Source organism: Ursus americanus, chromosome 9 (assembly GCF_024610735.1).
Source record: "Ursus americanus isolate L20-20 chromosome 9, mUrsAme1.1.p, whole genome shotgun sequence".
In the NCBI taxonomy this organism is placed as follows: Eukaryota; Metazoa; Chordata; class Mammalia; order Carnivora; family Ursidae; genus Ursus; species Ursus americanus.
The window spans coordinates 15,508,242-15,525,226 of NC_142135.1; the positions used below are offsets into that span (position 1 = coordinate 15,508,242).

The 16,985-nt window shown below is 48.2% G+C and overlaps 1 protein-coding gene across 7 annotated transcripts in view; it reads left to right on the top strand.

Moving 5' to 3' along the window:
* The first annotated feature begins 2,957 nt into the window (after nucleotides 1-2,957).
* The window catches only part of MTSS1 (MTSS I-BAR domain containing 1), a 156,478-nt gene continuing 142,450 nt past the window's right edge, over nucleotides 2,958-16,985 (top strand). For all 7 annotated transcript variants that reach the window (XM_045805656.2, XM_087864626.1, XM_045805660.2 and 4 more), the window contains exon 1: nucleotides 2,958-3,092. In XM_045805656.2, coding sequence (XP_045661612.1) covers nucleotides 3,021-3,092 — 72 coding nt within the window. In that variant the 5' untranslated portion in view covers nucleotides 2,958-3,020. The remainder of the gene's footprint in view (nucleotides 3,093-16,985) is intronic.

A 16,985-nucleotide genomic window follows, 5' to 3' on the forward strand; every position in this document is an offset into this window, starting at 1 on the left:
AAAACCTGCCAGAAGTCTCAGAGCTAGGAGATGGTGGTGGGCATCCTGAACTGCCCTCTACCAGGTGAAGGAGGGTGATGGGAGTGGCTTTGAGAAGGCTTCCTTGCCTCTCAAACTCTCCTTTCCAAGATGACATGACTTGAAATTCCTTTAGTAGAGCTTCATTCCTCTGGGTTCCTCCTCTTAGGAGCTATTTAAAAAAAAAAAAAAAAAAAAGGCAAACACTCCCGGGAGGAATTGCATGTTAATCAGATCTTGATGTCTGCCCAGCAAGTGCTGGGCGTTTTGAAGGGAGGAGAGAGTTCGAGGGATGCTTGAACATGGGGAAAGAATGTGATGTAGGAGGTGTAAATCTGATGTTGTCCCTTTCCTGCTCAAAATCCCTCATTCCCTAGACTTACCTCATCTTGTGTAATTGAGAGTCCGTGCCCATTGGCTACCAACTCCCCATTACCACCTTCCCCCAACCCCAGCGCCTGGCAACCGTTCTATGAATTTGAATATTTTAGCTCGTACCCAATTCCACTCATCAGTGGAATCATGCAGTATTTGTCCTGTGGTTGGTTTATTCCCCTTATCATAATGTCCTCAAGCTGAGTTCAAGTTGTTACATGTTGCAGGATTTCCTTTGAGGCTGAATAAATATCCCATTGTATGCACATACCACATTTTCTTTATCCATTCATCCATTATGGACATTTAGGTTGCTCCCACATCTTGGCTATTATGACTAGTGCTTGGCTATTATGAATAAGCTACATCTGTAAGATTTATTGAATGCTTATTTACTATATGCCAGGAACTCTTTTAAATGCTGCTTTACATATATTAGTGCAAGTAAAAGTCACTACAGCCCTATGAAGTCTTTATCCCCACTTAACAGATGAGGAAACGAGGCCCAGTTAGTTTGGTCCACGGTCACACAGTTAGTTAGTAGGTTGTAAACTGGAGTTTAAACCCAGTATAATCAGGCTCTATAAACAGTGACCTGATCACTTTAATACCAATAGTATTAAAAATCATAATAATGATAATGATTGACAGCAAACTGTATGTCAAGCTCTATTATTGGCAAGGTGAGAACGTGACTTACACATCCTAATACCCTTGGGGACAGGATCCAGGAGGGTTGTCCGAGATTGGTTAATTTCAGAAGTAACACTCCTTATGATTTTTGGGAGAGGGGTGGAGAAGGGTTGCAATTTAAAGTTGGGCAGAGTGGGCCATGGTAATATTATCTTTCTGCAGCTGTGATAATGCCCCTCCATGTGCCTCCTTGCAGTTTTTCAAAGCCCAGAACTTTACCTATTACTTAGTGAGCAAGTCTGGCACAAGTCTGCAGCATTTTGCATATGGTTTCCCTTTGTCTCCTCCCCAGTATTTTCCTTTTGTTGTATTTTGTGCTTCACATGGTCAGCTCACAGGACAAGGGAGAAGAGTTAGGTTCTTATGTTTAAAGGTCTTTTAAAAGCTGCTCATTGGATTCTCTTCTTCCTTGCCTATTTGGTGGTAATCTCAATGAGGGCTCCAACTATGTGCAGTTAGGCAGTGGAGCTATGAAAATGAACCACCAGCCTCCAAATCAACTCAGGAACATTTGCAGTCTTTCCAGGTTAAACTTCCCAACAGGGCTCTCTGACGTGAAACCAACACCCAAGGCCCTCAGTGGGCCTGAAAACAAACAAATAAAAACAAAAACAAAAAAACCATCCAAGTCACAGGCAGTCAACAGTATCTTGAAACCGAAGACAGTATACAAAAGCTCAGTGCCATTTATTTTGCAATGGCAAATCAATCCACTTTCTCAGCATCCTGCAACTTTTGTTGAACTGGGCATCCCGCCATAGGATACGCCCCCAAACTCTCCTTAATTACATATTTGTTAATTACAAATTAATTACAAATTACGAATGCTGTCTGCAATCCTGACTGGCGTTGCAGTCCTGATATCACAGGGCTTCTTCTCGAAACGCTGCAGTAGCAGCAGCAGCAGCAGCAGCAGCAGCAGCAGCAGCAGCAGCAGCAGCAGCAGCAGCAGCAGCAGCAGCAGCAGCAGCAGCAGCAGCAGTTTTCCCGCCCTACTGAGCGCTCGCTATAATATGCTGGGCACTGCGCTAAGCGTGCCACCCTGCAAGCCCCCGGGGAGCGGCGGTGCACCCTCAGTTCCCGGCGCTCGCAGCCATTGTGGGGTGGGCGCTCGGCCAGCCGCGTGCTGACACGCCCTCTCTGCGCCGCGACCCGCGGCCAGGGCAGGAAGGAGTGCTCTGTGCGTGCTACGAAGAGGAGGCAGCTCCCGCGGGGGTGGAATCCTCGCCGCACCGCCCGCCGGTTCCCCTCAGCTGCGTGCGCTCCACGCGTCTCCCGGGCACGCGCTCCTAGCCCCGCCCGCGTGCGGCGGACGCACGGCCGCGAGCGCGCGCCCTCCCCGCGCCCCCGCGGCGGACGCACGACCGCGAGCGCGCGTGCGCCCCTCCGGACGTCCCCGGGAGTCGCGCCAGAGCGAGCGCCGGGGCCGGGCGCGCAGGAGTGAAAAGGAGGCGGCGGCCGCGGCTGCGAGCTACAGATCTGGACGCGGCGAGCAGACGTGTTCTGCTGTTTGTTGGGCGATTTTTTTTTAAATTTCAAAAATATTATTAAATTAGAAAATCTCGCATTTTTAAATGGCGCTGGCCCCAGGTCAGCGGGTGGTTTTCTCTGCTTCAAGATGGGCTTTCCTGTTTCCGTCGTGGGCACCAGTGGTGGCCTGATTGTCAGTCTTCTCCGGTCATTTTTAAGGCCAGGAGCCGGGCACTGCATGTAGGCGAATTACCCTGCAGAGCGGTTTGGCTTTTAAAATTATTGTTATTATTTGGGGCAGAGAACAGCCGATCTTGGGCACTTCGTCCTCTTTGCAGAAGAGGCTGTGAGTCGGAGGTGGGTCGCTCGGAGGGTGGAATTGCTCCGCGGGTGAGCGAGCCCCGGCCCCGCGCACAGTCCAGGCGGCCCCGAGTTTGTGTCCTCTCCCTGCCGGCGCCGGGAAAATGGAGGCTGTGATTGAGAAGGAATGCAGCGCGCTCGGAGGCCTCTTCCAGACCATCATCAGCGACATGAAGGTAGGACGCCGGGGGCGCGGCTGCGGTGGGGGCGGCCGCGCACTGACCTCGCCGCGGTGCTTCGCCTCCGCCCCGGGCCAGCCGCCCGGCCCTTGCCTGCACTGTGGCCGCCGGCCACCTGCGGGAGCGCTCTGGCCCGGTGTCACCTGCTCACCCGCGGCGCTGCTCCGGGCTCTGTTGGGTCACCGGGCGGGCTGCTTCTCTGGAGGTGTCTGATGGCCCCTGCCCTCTCCACGCTCATTGTCCCAGGGGGCGGCACCATCTCTTTTCCCTGGGGGCGCGGGGCCCCGGCTCCAAGTTTTCCATTGTCTTCTGCTGGAGTGTCTGCGACCCGTGGAGACTGGGTGCCTGGGCGGACACCTGATTCCCCCGAGTACGGGGTGGGGGCGCCTGGCGCGGTGGTGGGGAGGGGTATGGGGGCTTTGCCGGGCCGCGGGAACTGGCCCCCCTCCCCGGCCGAGAGCCTGGGAGAGAGGCCTCTCCCTCCTTGGGTTTCAGATCCACCCTGGGGGGGGGGGGGGACCTGAGCAAATTAGGCATTAATTAGGCTGTTCCTAAGCTGGTGAGGGTGTGCATGCCTTCCCTCAGCCCTCCCCGGGGGCGCGAAGCAGAAGTTCCCAGAGTAGCCTTGCTGGGGACCCTCCTTCCACTGGCTGAGCTCCCAGTCTGAAGACAAGATTGGGGTCCCCTAAACAACTGTATTCCCGCCCCCCCCCCCCCCCCAGATTCCAGGTTTTCTCTTGGAAGGATTGTGAAGATATTGTGTGTGTGTGTGTGTGTGCGCGCGCGCGTGTGTGTGCGCGCGCGCGCGCTTGTGTGTATTGGGGGCGGGGAACAACACCCTGGTTTTTTCCTGCGAAGGGTGGGACTGGGGATAACCTGATCCTTGGATGTGGATTTTCTGGTGCATAGAGATAGACCAGGGCCCTGTGTTACTCATCCAAAGGAAATATAACCAGCCTCGGGAGCTGGCTGGAGGTGGGAATTGGGGGCGGTGGGGGGATTTTTTTTTTCATGTGTATTTAGGGAGCTTCTCTTTGGCTCTAACCCAGCCCCAGTTTGCCTCAACAGATCCGGGGAGGTGGTGTTTAATTAAAAGCTCGGCTTCCAACAACGAGTAGGCAGGTTTGGAAGGCTGTACGGCCGGTGGGTGTGGACAGCCCCTCTTCAGCCGCTGCCTGGGCGTTTGGAGGAGCTTTTGTCTGATAAGTGTAAGGTTTAGAGAGGGTTTGGTCTGGGAGATGGACTTTGTGAAGGAATGCTCAGCTGTCACGCCTGCTTCCCCCTTTTAGAACCAACTGCCATCTCCCCAAGGGTGAACTTTTCCAAGGTGCCTCCATCCTGGTCTTGGCCCTCCTTCTACAGAGCCTGTGTTTTGTGTGTGTGTGTGTGTGTGTGTGTGAAATTGACATTCACATAGCATTATTTTCAGCTAGACCCTGCTTGTCCAGGAATGCCTCTAATCCAGCCACTTGGAATTAGATGGATTATTCCCTGTTCAAAGACAGCCTCTTTCATTCCTTTGCCCTCAATCCACATTGACTTATTGAAGTGCTCTTTTGAGACAAAGATTGGTGTCCCCGCCTCAGACTCGGGTATTTCTTGTTAACTTAAATTCTGTACGCCTTATAATCAAAGATTGGGTTTGAGGCACACGTGTATTTTGATCACCAGGGGAAGAATGTGAGATGGGTTGGTAAAGCTGCTTGTGTTTTTTTTGAAGAGAAATGGATGTTTCCAGTCCCTGAGTAGTTACAAGGACCCAGTGACCTAAAAGTTCTGCCCACTGCAGTCCCAGGGGGGAAAAAAAAACAAAAAACGTGTAGAGTTTTTTTTCTGTCTTTGTTCCTTAATCCATAATCCACCCAGTCTCAGTTCTTTGCATTTATTGGTTTGAACCCAAGGCCTTTCAGGAGGTATCCCACCACAGGATGGGCCCCCTGTTTTCCGCCTGCCATCCCGTGGCTGCCCTCTAGCATTCTGGTGAGGGAGATTTGTGGGTGCCAAGGTGGCATGTTTTTCCCTCTGCAAGATTCCAGTTAAAAATAAAGATTTATTTAATGCCCTTTCGGTGCTAGATCTATAGTTTGTGGTTCCTGACTTCTTTCCCTTTGAATTTAGTAGGGTTTGTTCAACATCCTGTGGGAAGGCATTTATTTTAAGCTTGTTTGTTTTGTTTTGGCAAAGATTTGAAAAGCAAACTGGAGGGGAAGACTAAAACTTGCTTCGGAGTCTGCAGGATTCCAGACTTCTGGGGAGTAGAGAGAAGGAAAAAGAGAGGGGTAGACTGATTCCCAAGATTGTTTACTCAGAAGACAGTTGTTGAATATTTTAATGGAGTTTTCTTTTTAAAATACTTCTTCATGGGTTGGATGGCAGTGACATTTTAAAAGGGAATTTTAAAAAGTTTGAGCATATAGGATAAGCAGTACATAGTATACATAATGCATGAAGTCACCACCAATAACAGTCTTTACTATCTGAAGTCAGCTGGCTTTCTAATGACCAGTTTATCCTCTTTTTCTCTTCTTTGAACTGCCGTGATGGGTTTCTGATGTCTTTGGTCCCCTTTCTGTCGGCTTTGAAGGACAAGTGTAAATGTTGGAAACCCATTTGGAATGCCATCTTGAGAAAATTTTGAGGTTATTTTTCCAGAAGTAAGGCTAGACTGGGGTGAGGAAAGGGTAAGGAAAAAAAAAATTTTTTTTTTAAAGTAGCATTTGATTCTCCAAAATGTACAGCAACACAGGAAGGGAGTCAATTTCCTCTTTGGAGAAAAAAAAGAAAACAACAACAAAAAAATGGAGTAATTTCAAGGCCTAACACCATACATCTTCCAAAACCAAAAACCTCAAGGCATTGAAAAGCTGGAGAGGAATCTTTCTGCTTTTTTCTAGTGATCCTTCATCTGGCTAAATCCTCAGTTGTCAGGGTGTGTGTTTTGTCCTTTCCAGGGGGAAGGGTGCAGAAGAAACCCTCACTCTTCTTCCATTGGGATCCAGCAGCAGCTGTTATATAACTTGACGAGAGGAAACCTTGTGTTTTTTCCCCTGTCTTCCACCCTACTGTGGTGGTGGTCACTAATGATGGTGGTGTGCGGAATCGCTTACTGGCTGCCTTTCCGCCCATCCACATAAATCAAGTTGTCTGGTGTGAGCTGGTCCCAAAAGGAAAAGAGAGGAGATTCACGTGGCTGGAGGCTAGGGCCCATCGTCTCTTGTCTGGGGGAATAGTAGCTTGGAAGTGACGCTGTGGAAGGCCAACTGACTGGCTTCTGATGTTTGACAATGGTTAGACATTAAAGAGGTTCTAGAATCTTTTTGGAGTTTCTATCCAAGTGCCAAGAAAAACGGGCTAAGTGCTACAAACAGCAGATTTGAGCCATTGCTTTTTTTTTTTTAATTTATTGAGCTATAATGGACCTATAATGTTACATTAGTTTTAGATGTACAACACAGTGATTTGATACTTGTAGATTTATTTATTTATTTATGTATTTATTTACTGTTTAGATAGCTGAACCAGCAAAGAATTTGGTGATGTTTGGGGAGCTTTTAAGACCAGGAGATGGGCCAAACTCAAGGGCAAGTCATTGTGGATATCTTTCTTCTTTTAATAATTAACTTAGGTTTTTTGTGTTTTTTTTTTTAAGTTGGATGCTAAAGCCAAATATTTTCCTCAGCCTTGTTGCTCAAGAATCAGCTCGTCAGGAGCTGAATTAGGCCTGATGCAGGGAGAACTTTGTACTAGGTTCGAGAGTGTGTTAGGGGTTATGTAATGGGACTGGAGCGGGGGGTGAAAAACACCCAACCACACCTTGAATTCCCTACCCCACCTCCCACTGTAGAGAGGGGTGTCCTGTTACCAGCACCTGTTCTGAGCAGAATAGGGGCCTTGTTCAGTTCCTCTCTACTGCCCCCCACCTCTATTTGCACCGGTATCCTCTCTCCTAAGTTCTGCCTAAAATTAGAGCTGGTAAAGGGACTTCTTGAATTCCATGGAAATCTTCTGTGGTTTGAAGGCATGACACAGTATTTTCCCTCACTTATCATAGATCAAGAATGTGGGTATTGGGTCCAGCGCTGGATAATGATTTCAGGATTGTCCCCTCCCCCCCAACACTGCCAGTGCTTTGGCTTTGGGGTTTCTGTCAGATGTGAGGCTCCCTTCCTTGGTGTTTATCGAGGGCCTGCTGTGTGGAAGGTCTCTTGCTGGGCAGCGAGGAGCCAGAGATCCACAGGCCTGCCCTTGGAGAGCTGCTTGTCCTGTGGGCCGTAAGTAGGTAACATTAGATACCGTATGGTGGCCACGAAGGAAGGGCATCAGTCAGTTTTTGAAGGATGTCCCTTTGACTCTTCCAAAACAAAACAAAAAAAAACCAAAAAAACCCCAACATTTTCTCTAGGAAGATACTGAAAACCCAGCGAAGGCGTCCAAGAGTGGTCAGGTGCTCTGAGGGAGGTAGGCAGCCCTGTAAATGGGGACACACAGAGGCAGGACAAGCAGAGCCCTTGTAAAGTACAGATGGGCCCCATGTTGGTTTTTCTCTTAGCAAATGGCTGTGTTTGTCCAGGATTTTACAGTGTTCTCAGTTTGGGCCTGTGGGAGAAGAAGGAAAAGTGAAGATGTCATAAAATTGGCAGCAGGGGAACTGCCCAGAATGGGTACCTGTTCTGAGATTGAGGGCCTCTTCTATGTAGATCAGTCTGTTTGGTTTCTTAAGTGCAAATCTTGTCCACGTTTAGAAAGAAGTCTTTTTTTTTTTTTTGATCTTGGCTTGAATGTTTCTATGGGAAAATCCCATATACATCTATACATCGTATTTAACTAAATTGTATAGAACTTGTTGCTGGACACTGTGAACATTTATGTTCTGAATTTCCATAGTTAACGATGCCCCACATGGAGAGAAGGTCAATCCTAGGTCATGGTTTGCATGGAAGATGAGCTGAGTTTGAATTTTGCCTGGTTCAGCTATCAGTCAGTTCTTATGAGAGTAACATGTACTCATAATTCTGTAGTATTTATTGCAAGCACACAACTCAGGTTGCCAGCACTGAGCTCAGTGCTATGATTCAGCAAGTAAAGATACAGAATTTCCAGTTAAATTTGAATTTCAGATAAACAGCAAACTGCTTTTTAGTATAAGCATGTTCCATGCGTCCTGGGGCTTCTCAGCTCTGACCTCTTGTACTTTGAACTGCCCTTTTGCATCCAGGAAAAGGAAAAAGCTAAAATGATATCTGTCAATATGGCCGGCTCATTTGAGGTTGTTGAAATGTTTGGAGGATGAAAAGGTTGAAACTATTGATCTATTAGACGCTTTATCTGTAATTTTCATCTGGGCTTTTCCATCTTCCCGGGGATGGGTGAGAGCTGGCAAGATTCCTTCTGTAGAAGACTGTTTAGGTGCTCGGATTGGGAATGGAAAAATGAGATCATTTTGAGGTCTCCATTACTTCTCGGAACTGCCTTTAGGACACTTTCCCCTTAAACCCATACCTCTGCAAAAACAAAGAAATACCTCTCCTGGAACCAAACAAAAGCCAAAGGCAGATTTAGCTGCCTAGGACATCAGAGGAGAAGTATTTGGGGCTCCTTAGAGGGACCTGATGGTTGCCTTAAGCAGTTTAACTCAGCTTTGCAGATTGCACTGCTGATATGGCCTTATTAAGTAGCAAACCAGAGAGACAAATGGAGTAAATCAATTGGCTGAGCTTCGAGGAAGCCCATTGTATTTGATTGCGGAGGTTCTCCCTTGAATTAGTTGGGCGGCTGCGCAAGGTTTCCTCCAAGTATCTGACACACAGACACACACGAAACCCCCAAAATCAAAATCAAAGCCACTCAGCATAGATTCCAGAGCAGCCCACCCATTGTCAGTGTTCACCTCTTAGCCCAGGGAGGACCTGGGCTATGTGTCTCTGCTGCTCCCCGATTTAAGATGCTCTTGTGTGCCACCTGTACATAGTAGGTGCTCAGTGTTCATGGCATATGGTGAACAGGGGGCAGGAAGGGACTTGCTGAGAACCTGCCATGTGCCAGGCATTGTGCTAAGTGCTTGGTACGCATGGTTTTATGTCATCCTCACATCAGCCCCGCTTTACAGATGAGAAAACTGAGGCTCTTAGAAGAGAGGTGGTAACTAATCCAAGGCCATGGTGAGGTGGATTGATTCAGACCTTGGCCAATTTGATTCCCAAAGCTGGAGCTCTTTAGAACACGCTGAAGTAGAGAGAGGGGACTGGATTTATTTCTAATAAATAAATACAGGATTCCACTCTGCTGAGTTCTGTAGAAGGCTCAAGGAAGGAATCAGGGTCTTTTTTCGGTGCCTCGAGCCCGGAGTCTGCCCGGAGGCATGAACTTGAGCTAAGATGCCATGGGGACTGCTGTGGGGCAGGCGACTCCCATCTGGCTGTCACTTTTGTGAAAGTCATTTAATTTACGATCTATTGACATTGGGCTTCCTTCCCTCTCCCACTCCTCTGACAGACAAACCTGGAATTCTCCTTTCCTCTTCTTCTGGGTGTGCACAGGGTAAAGAAGTCTTCGGGCCAGGCTCTGGCCTGTCACCCTTGGCTCCTGTCCTCATCCCCATACAAAGTGCCCTCAGTCTTCTCCGTGCCTGGCCGGAGGGCCATGTTTATACGTCCGGGGAGCCCATCGGTTCCTGAGACTGGGCGACTGTGCAAGCCTGGCAGCCCTCACTAATTATTTGAATTAAATAAGTTCACCCAAAGTTCAAATGACGCCTCTAAGGGAACTCCTTACCTTGAACTCATTTTGTGTCCAGCCCTGCAACTCTCCTGTAAAAGAGCTTTTCTGTATTTAATTATGTCCCGGTGGCTCTCCAGTCTGGTTGAGTCTGTGGAGCCATTTCAGGTCTGTGTTTGGAGAAGTTGACGGGATCTCCAACAACAGCAACAACAAAAAACCCCCAAAAAACAAAAAAAACCCCTCCTTTCTGTGCTGATTCTTGGCATATACAGCCTGGGTCATAGTTTCTAAGTGGTTTTTCTTTTCCTGTCTAGTTTAAGTGGGTTTAAAAAAAAAAAATCAATTGAGTGCCTTTTGAGCTGTGTGTCTTTTTATTTGCTTTCTTCACCTTGAAGAATTTGGGCAACTGTAAAATCTTAGCTTGCTTAGCATGAGCGATCTCCTAAGTCCTGGCGGTGGACAGCAGGTTTGGCCTGGGACTCCCTTCCCTGCCACCTCCCACAGGACAGGGGTCTCTGGGGGGCCGGAGGAGTGGGTCTGGGCTGGTGTGCCCCTTCTGGTGGCATGCGCTTGGTTACAGGCATACAAGTGTCGGATTTCCTGTGAGCCTTTAAGACACTGATACCTGGACCTGTTCCCTGGAGGTTCTGATTCTGTGCTTCTGGGGGACATCCTGGGCATTCACATTTTTTAAAAGCACCCCCAGGTAGTTCTAATCTTAGGCTTGAGAACTACCAAGTTTACACAGTTTTAGCACCCTCAAAAGTACTTTCTCAACCCCACCGAAGCCTGAGTAAAAGCATGTTTAGGTGTTTGTACAACAGCGTGAATATGCTAAACACTGTTGAGCTGGACACTTAAGAATGGCCGAGATGATAGATGGTCTGTGTGTTTTGCCACGATTAAAAATAAAAATAAATGTATAGTGAAACAACATGAAATACATTGAAATATAAAAATAGTAGAAAAAGCATCTTTAGGATACTTAACGATTTTAAATATACAATAGCACAGTCCACCATGGTTTTCTACCATAATGAAATTGTCAAGTATGTTAGCTACTAGCCACATGTGACTGTTGAGCACTGGAAGTATGGCGAGCGTGATCAAGGAACTATTAGGCTTTTTTTTTTTTTTTTTAAGATTTTATTTATTTGTCAGAGAGAGAGAGAGAAAGAGCACAAGCAGAGGGAGCAGCAGGCAGAGGGAGAAGCAGGCTCCCTGCTGATCAAGGAGCCTAATGTGGGACTCGACCCCAGGACCCTTGAATCATGACCTGAGCTGATGGCAGACGCTTAATGACTCAGCCACCCAGGCGTCCCAAGGAACTATTGAGTTTTATTCACTTTTCTTTAAATAGCCGTATGTGGCTAACCTGCCCTGTTGGATAGCGTAGATCTATAACATACCATCCAAGTAAAAACAGTCCTGCACACCTTCTACTCCCTTCTGGCCCCTTCATTGCGTCTAAACCCCTCCTGTGGAAATTCCAGAGCTCCCGCTGACCTTGGCGTGAAAGACATCTGCTTTTCAATCCTGCGGGCAAGTTACTTAATCTCTCAGCCTCCTTTTCCTCTTCTGTACAAAGGTCTAAGAACGTATGCACCTTTGAGGATTCCGAAATCAGGCTGTGCCTGCGAAGTGCTCCACACCGTGCCTTGCCCACTGGCACTGGAATGTTCGCTGCTGTTACTGTTCCAATCACTGTAGTAATTCTTTCCACCACTTCAAGCAAAAGCTACCCCACCCTTGACCTAGCTGTATTTAGAGTTTGCACTGAAGTTGCAGGAAATGGAGGAGTTGAGTTGTTTTTTTCTGGCTAAGTCAATTACTCTTGAGTTCATTATAACCTCATCTGCCTCAGCTGGGCCTATTTGCATTTCTGTTTGCAAACCCACTGTCTATAAAGGGAGAGGAAGGGCTGGGTGCCCAGTGCGGTCCTCAGGGCATCTAATGCTTGAAAAAAAAAAAGTCTTTCAGAGATGTTTACACCAGGGTAAGGGGAGAGGAGCAGCTCTGTAAGGGCTGTCTTTTTCTGTCTTACTCCATTTGAGTTCTCCCTTCTTTTTCTGGAATGACCACCAGGAAAGTAGCCTCGTTTGCCTCTTAGCGGGCCCTGTAGCAGCCTCTTGGCACTGATCTTCTGTCCTTTCCTAGGACTTAACCGTATTTGGGTATTTCCTACCCGCCTACCTGCTGGATGTGTCCCACCTGCCTTACCCTGGGATTCAAGGACCCCACAGTTGGGCCCTAGCTGATTGGTCTGCTGTATGCCTCATGCTCCCCATCCTGGAGTCCCAGGCCTCTTTGAACACACCCTGTGCCCCTCATTCTTGCTGTTTGTCCTGCTTGGAGGACGTTTCTGCATTGTTGTCCACTGAAATCTTTCTCATCCTTCAAGGCCCCACCACAAAGTTATCTCCTCTTTCCACCGCCCCAGGTACCCTTAGGCATTCTTCACATTCTGTGTTGAGTCTCCTGAGTATTACATTCTACCTTACACGGTTGCCGTTGGGCTTTGAAGCCTGGCTCTGCCACTTCCTAGGTAGATTACTCTGGGCGAGTTACTCAGCCTCTTGAGACTTATTTTCTTATCTGTAAAATGGGGGAAATAATACTTCCCTCTGAAACTTGTGGAAACTTCAATGAGAAAGTGTATGTAAAGGGCTTAGGATGAAATAAATGTGAAATAAAATGCTCTCGTGTATCTGAGCTACCCTGGTAGTTTCTAGTGGAGTACTCTGTAATAATGGCACTCAGATGTTTCAGAAAATACAGGAAACCCATACCTCCACTTTGATAATGGAATAGTGACAATACTGCAGTGCTTTTCAACTTTCAACATATGCATAATTTGAGAGAACACAGTACACATATTCAACAGATATGATGCTGCCCGCACTGTGAGCCAGGTATTGCTGGGGGTGGAGATCTGTGAGTAAGCCAGGTAAAGCCCTTGCCCTAAATTGTTTTGTCTAGAAGAGGAGCAGAGAAGCAGCGGGATCTTAGGAAGGGTCAAGGGGCTTCTCTGTTTGAAGCAGAGATAGGCCCAGCCGACAAGATGCTGTTGGGTGGTTGACTCCCTGCACGGGTGCCTCTAATTTGTCAGCAGAGGGGAGTAGGTGGGGAGCAGGCAGGGTGTTGAGACCTAGGGGTCTGATACGGCCCTCGAAGGTGACAACCATGAGACACATGTTTGTTTTGCTGAAGAAACCCCCTCCCGTCAGGATCGCCCCAGTAACGGCTCTGCACCCCACGTGACTGAGCACAAAACAGGAAGGGGGGATATTTGCAGTAGGAGGCTGGAAATGCTTGAGATTAGTTTCCAGGGAGACCTCAGTTTCACTTCTGAGGCCTGGCTTGCTTGCATCCTCCTGCAGCTGAGCACGGAGTCATTAAGGAAGTCTTTGAGTTTGGTTTAATGGTCGCTCTTTGTTTTGAAGTGATTGTTTACTGAACCTTCAAAGCCAGCTCTCCAGCAGGATGTGATCTTGGGCCTGAATAATTGGATGAGGCACCCCAATAGGAAGCAAGTAGCGGGGAGCAGAGCCAGGAGGAGCTAGCTGGTGGCGAAGCCTTTGGCATCCCAGCACTCAGGAGCTCTGCAAGCTGCCGCTGCAGGGACTGAGGTTGCCTTGCAGCCAGGAGTAGACCTGAAGCAAGGGTCCCCTGGAACCTGGCCTCTTTGATGTGGTGCTGGCCTTAATTAGGGACACCCTAATTAAGTCACTAAGGAGGGAGCTTATTCCTAAAAAAAAAAAAAAAAAAATTAGCAAGTGTTTTGAGAGCACCTCATGAGGGATTACTTCTCAAAGATTATGCAAGCAATATAAAGTTAGTGGAAGAAAAACTGAGAAATTTCGGTTAAGTAAAAAATAAAACTCACCCGTAACCGCTTGATTACAAAGTGGGTTATGTACACACATTTTAGACAAAGGTTTTCATGCGGCCCACGCTGTGCCAGAAATTTCTTTTTTCACTTAGCTTTTCACTTACATTGCCTTTCCGTGTATGTAATTTTGAGCCATGTCAGTTTTAATGTTGTGTGGTGTTCCATTGTTTGGTGTGTGCACAGTTCATGTATTCAGTTGACCTGTATTTGAGGACCGACCGTATGCCGGGTTCTGTGTTAAGTGCTGGGGGTGCAGCAGTATAGAAAATGGACACAGTCCTTGCCCTCCTTGGAGCTTACATTCTAGGGCAGTGCAGACAAGCTAAGTCAGTTCTGTATATTAGAAGGATTATGTGCAATGGGGAAAAATAGAGCGGGGGCAGTGTTGTTGTTTTTAAATACCGTGGCTAGGAAAGGCCTCACAGAGCAGCTGACCTTTGAGCAACACTTCAGGAAGTATGTGGATTATCGGAGAAAGAATGTTCCAGGCCAGGGAAGAGCATGTGCGGAAGCCTTAAGGTGGGCACCAGTTCCATACGTTCCATGCTGATTTCATGTTTAGGCTGTGTCCGGTTTTTAACTAATTAGAAGCAATACTGCAATGAGTATATCCTTGTAGCTAGACATTGATTTGCATTGAGAGTTTTGCCTGAAGGCTTTATCCTGTGTCAAAGGTATGTATTTTTCATGGCATTTCAAACATGTTGCCCAATGCCATTCAGAAAGCACGTATCCGTTCATCTTCCCATGTGCGGGTGCTCATCACCAGGGATTATTTCACTAGGAGCTAGACTTGAATATTGGGACAGAGAAATTGCTGAGACCACAGCTCTTTGGGCCTCAGAGGGACGAGATGTCTTACTTGGCGTGGTGATTTTCTTTTCTTTTTTTTTTTTTTTTTTTAAAGATTATGTATTTGAGAGCGAGAGTGAGAGAGCAGACAAGCACAGGGCCCCGCTCAGCAGGGAGCCTGACGTGGGGCCAGATCCCAGGACCTGGGATCATGACGTGAGCCAAAGGCAGATGCTTAACTGACTGAGCCACCCAGGAGCCCCTGGTGTGGTGATTTTCAAATCTTGCTGTGTGTGATTTTAGCAAGAAAGTATGAGTGTCCCCTGGGGAGTGTGTTTAATGCAGGTGTCTGGGCCCCCTCCCCAGAGATTTCGATTGTGTAGCTCTGGGGTGGGGCTCAGGCCTCCGCAGTTCTAGCAAACATTCCTAGTGAGTCTCTGGTAGGTTGTGATTATACCAGGAATGGGGCGGGGGGGGGGGAGTGGGAGCGGTTCTTGGGCCATCAAGGGCCTCCTTTGCAGCTCATGAGGTGAGTAGGAAGACTCTCCCTGCTTCCCTCTCTTGTGTCCCCAAATTACACCCCAAAATGATTCTCATGCTTAAATGCACCATGATCTTCTGTATTCTCTTTCCTTTGCTAATTATTTCTTTTGCAGGGAAAACTGTCTCCCTTCTTTATTTCCTTCCCCTTTGCCAGGAAAACGCCCCTTTGTCCTTAAAGACTTAGGTGAGGCATTACCCCCGCCTCCTTGGAAGCTAGTACTTTATATTTGGAGTATGGTGTCCTCCGACTGGTCGCTAACACATCCGTGTTCTACCAGCCTGAGTTCCTCAACGCTTTGGCTCCTTATCTCTCTATGGCCTCCACCCGGCTCGTTGCCTGTGTGTAGCAGGTGCTCATTAAATGCCCCAGGGAGGGTGGCTAGCAATGTACGTAGAGGCCTGAAAATAGCAGTTGCTGGAATTTATTGAGTCCTAAGTGCCGGTCACCCTTCTAAGCGCCTGTACTATTTCCCTTACCCTCATTACCATCCTTGGAGGTGGGGACTAGCGCGGGTGTCCTTGACACATGAGCACAGGGCAGTTGCGGGTGACTAAGTCACCTAGGCCATCCAGTGGGTAGATGGGAAGTCGGGCAGGCTGACTCTAGCGCCATGCTCTTGACCCCTACATCACACGGGTCCCGTCAGACTCTGGAGTATGGCTGCGCATCAGGGCGCTCCCTCCAGGCGAGGAGAAGGATGTGCTGTGGGAAGACTAAAAGGAGGACCGCAACTGTACAAGTACCCAACACAGTCATTGCCTTTTTTGGCGACGCCCCCGGGGTGTCCTTCCTAGCAGCCTGGGGTGGGGCTTGGGGGTGTGGAGGAGGCACCATTTAGTGGAAGGCAGCAGGGCACCCAAGGGTGTACAACGTGGCGAGGCCGTTGCTCCCCACAGCGGATTTGACAGATTGCTAGAATCCGTTGTGGGGTTGGGTGGAGACGAGTCCGAGAGGGCATTTCCAGGGAGGAGAAGTGGGTGAGTACAGGTGTGCAAGCATGAAATAATGATAACAATACTTGACGTTTTTATGGGGTGTGGAGGTCACCACGTGTTCTGTTCATTATCTCATTGGGATGTTTATACATGGGCATAAACAAATGAAACAGGAGCTTTGGACTCCACATAATTTATTATTTTGGGGGGTGGCTTACATGTACACAGACATCTCTTACTTGCCCTTGGGTGAGAGCAGCCAACCCCTGTATGAGGGATCGGATACTGAGTCCCCAGGTGTCCAGTTGTGGAGAAGCAATAAGTTTTAGGGGAACCCGTAGGGCAATTTCATTTAATTTTTTATTTTTAAAGATTTTATTTATTTGTTTTACAGAGAGAGAGCGAGAGCATGAGAGGGGGGAGGGTCAGAGGGAGAAGCAGACTCCCCACTGAGCCAGGAGCCCGACTAGGGACTCGATCCCAGAACTCCGGGATCATGACCTGAGCCAAAGGCAGCCGCTTAACCAACTGAGATCCCCGAGCGCCCCTGGGGGCAATTTCATTTTAAAAAGAACTGGGCAAACTGAGGAGCACTACATGATCTGAACTGGGTGTGAGGGCAAACCCTTCTCTGACCTGAGGCAGATTACTTAATCTCCTGGGCCTTATTTTCCCATGGAAAAAGGAAAAGTGTTCAGTTTCCTGTTCTGCCAAGTGCCCGGGCAGGGTTGTCCTGAGAGCCCTTTATACTCTCAAGGACTATGGAAACATGAGATGGGGCTCTTAATGATGATCGTGAAATACACTTGGACTCTGAGATGGCCCCAGGTGACCCTGGGGGTAGTACAGATTTGGGCAGGGAGAGAGGGAATTTGGGGAAGAAGGAGAGGAGCGGGATTCCATTTTCATAGAAATGGTAGCTCATGGTATGCACCCCAGTTTTTGCAAGAGTGAAACAATGGAACCAGAAGCCTCGTTGTGGCATAGAACAAGGCTGGGGTGCCCAGAGT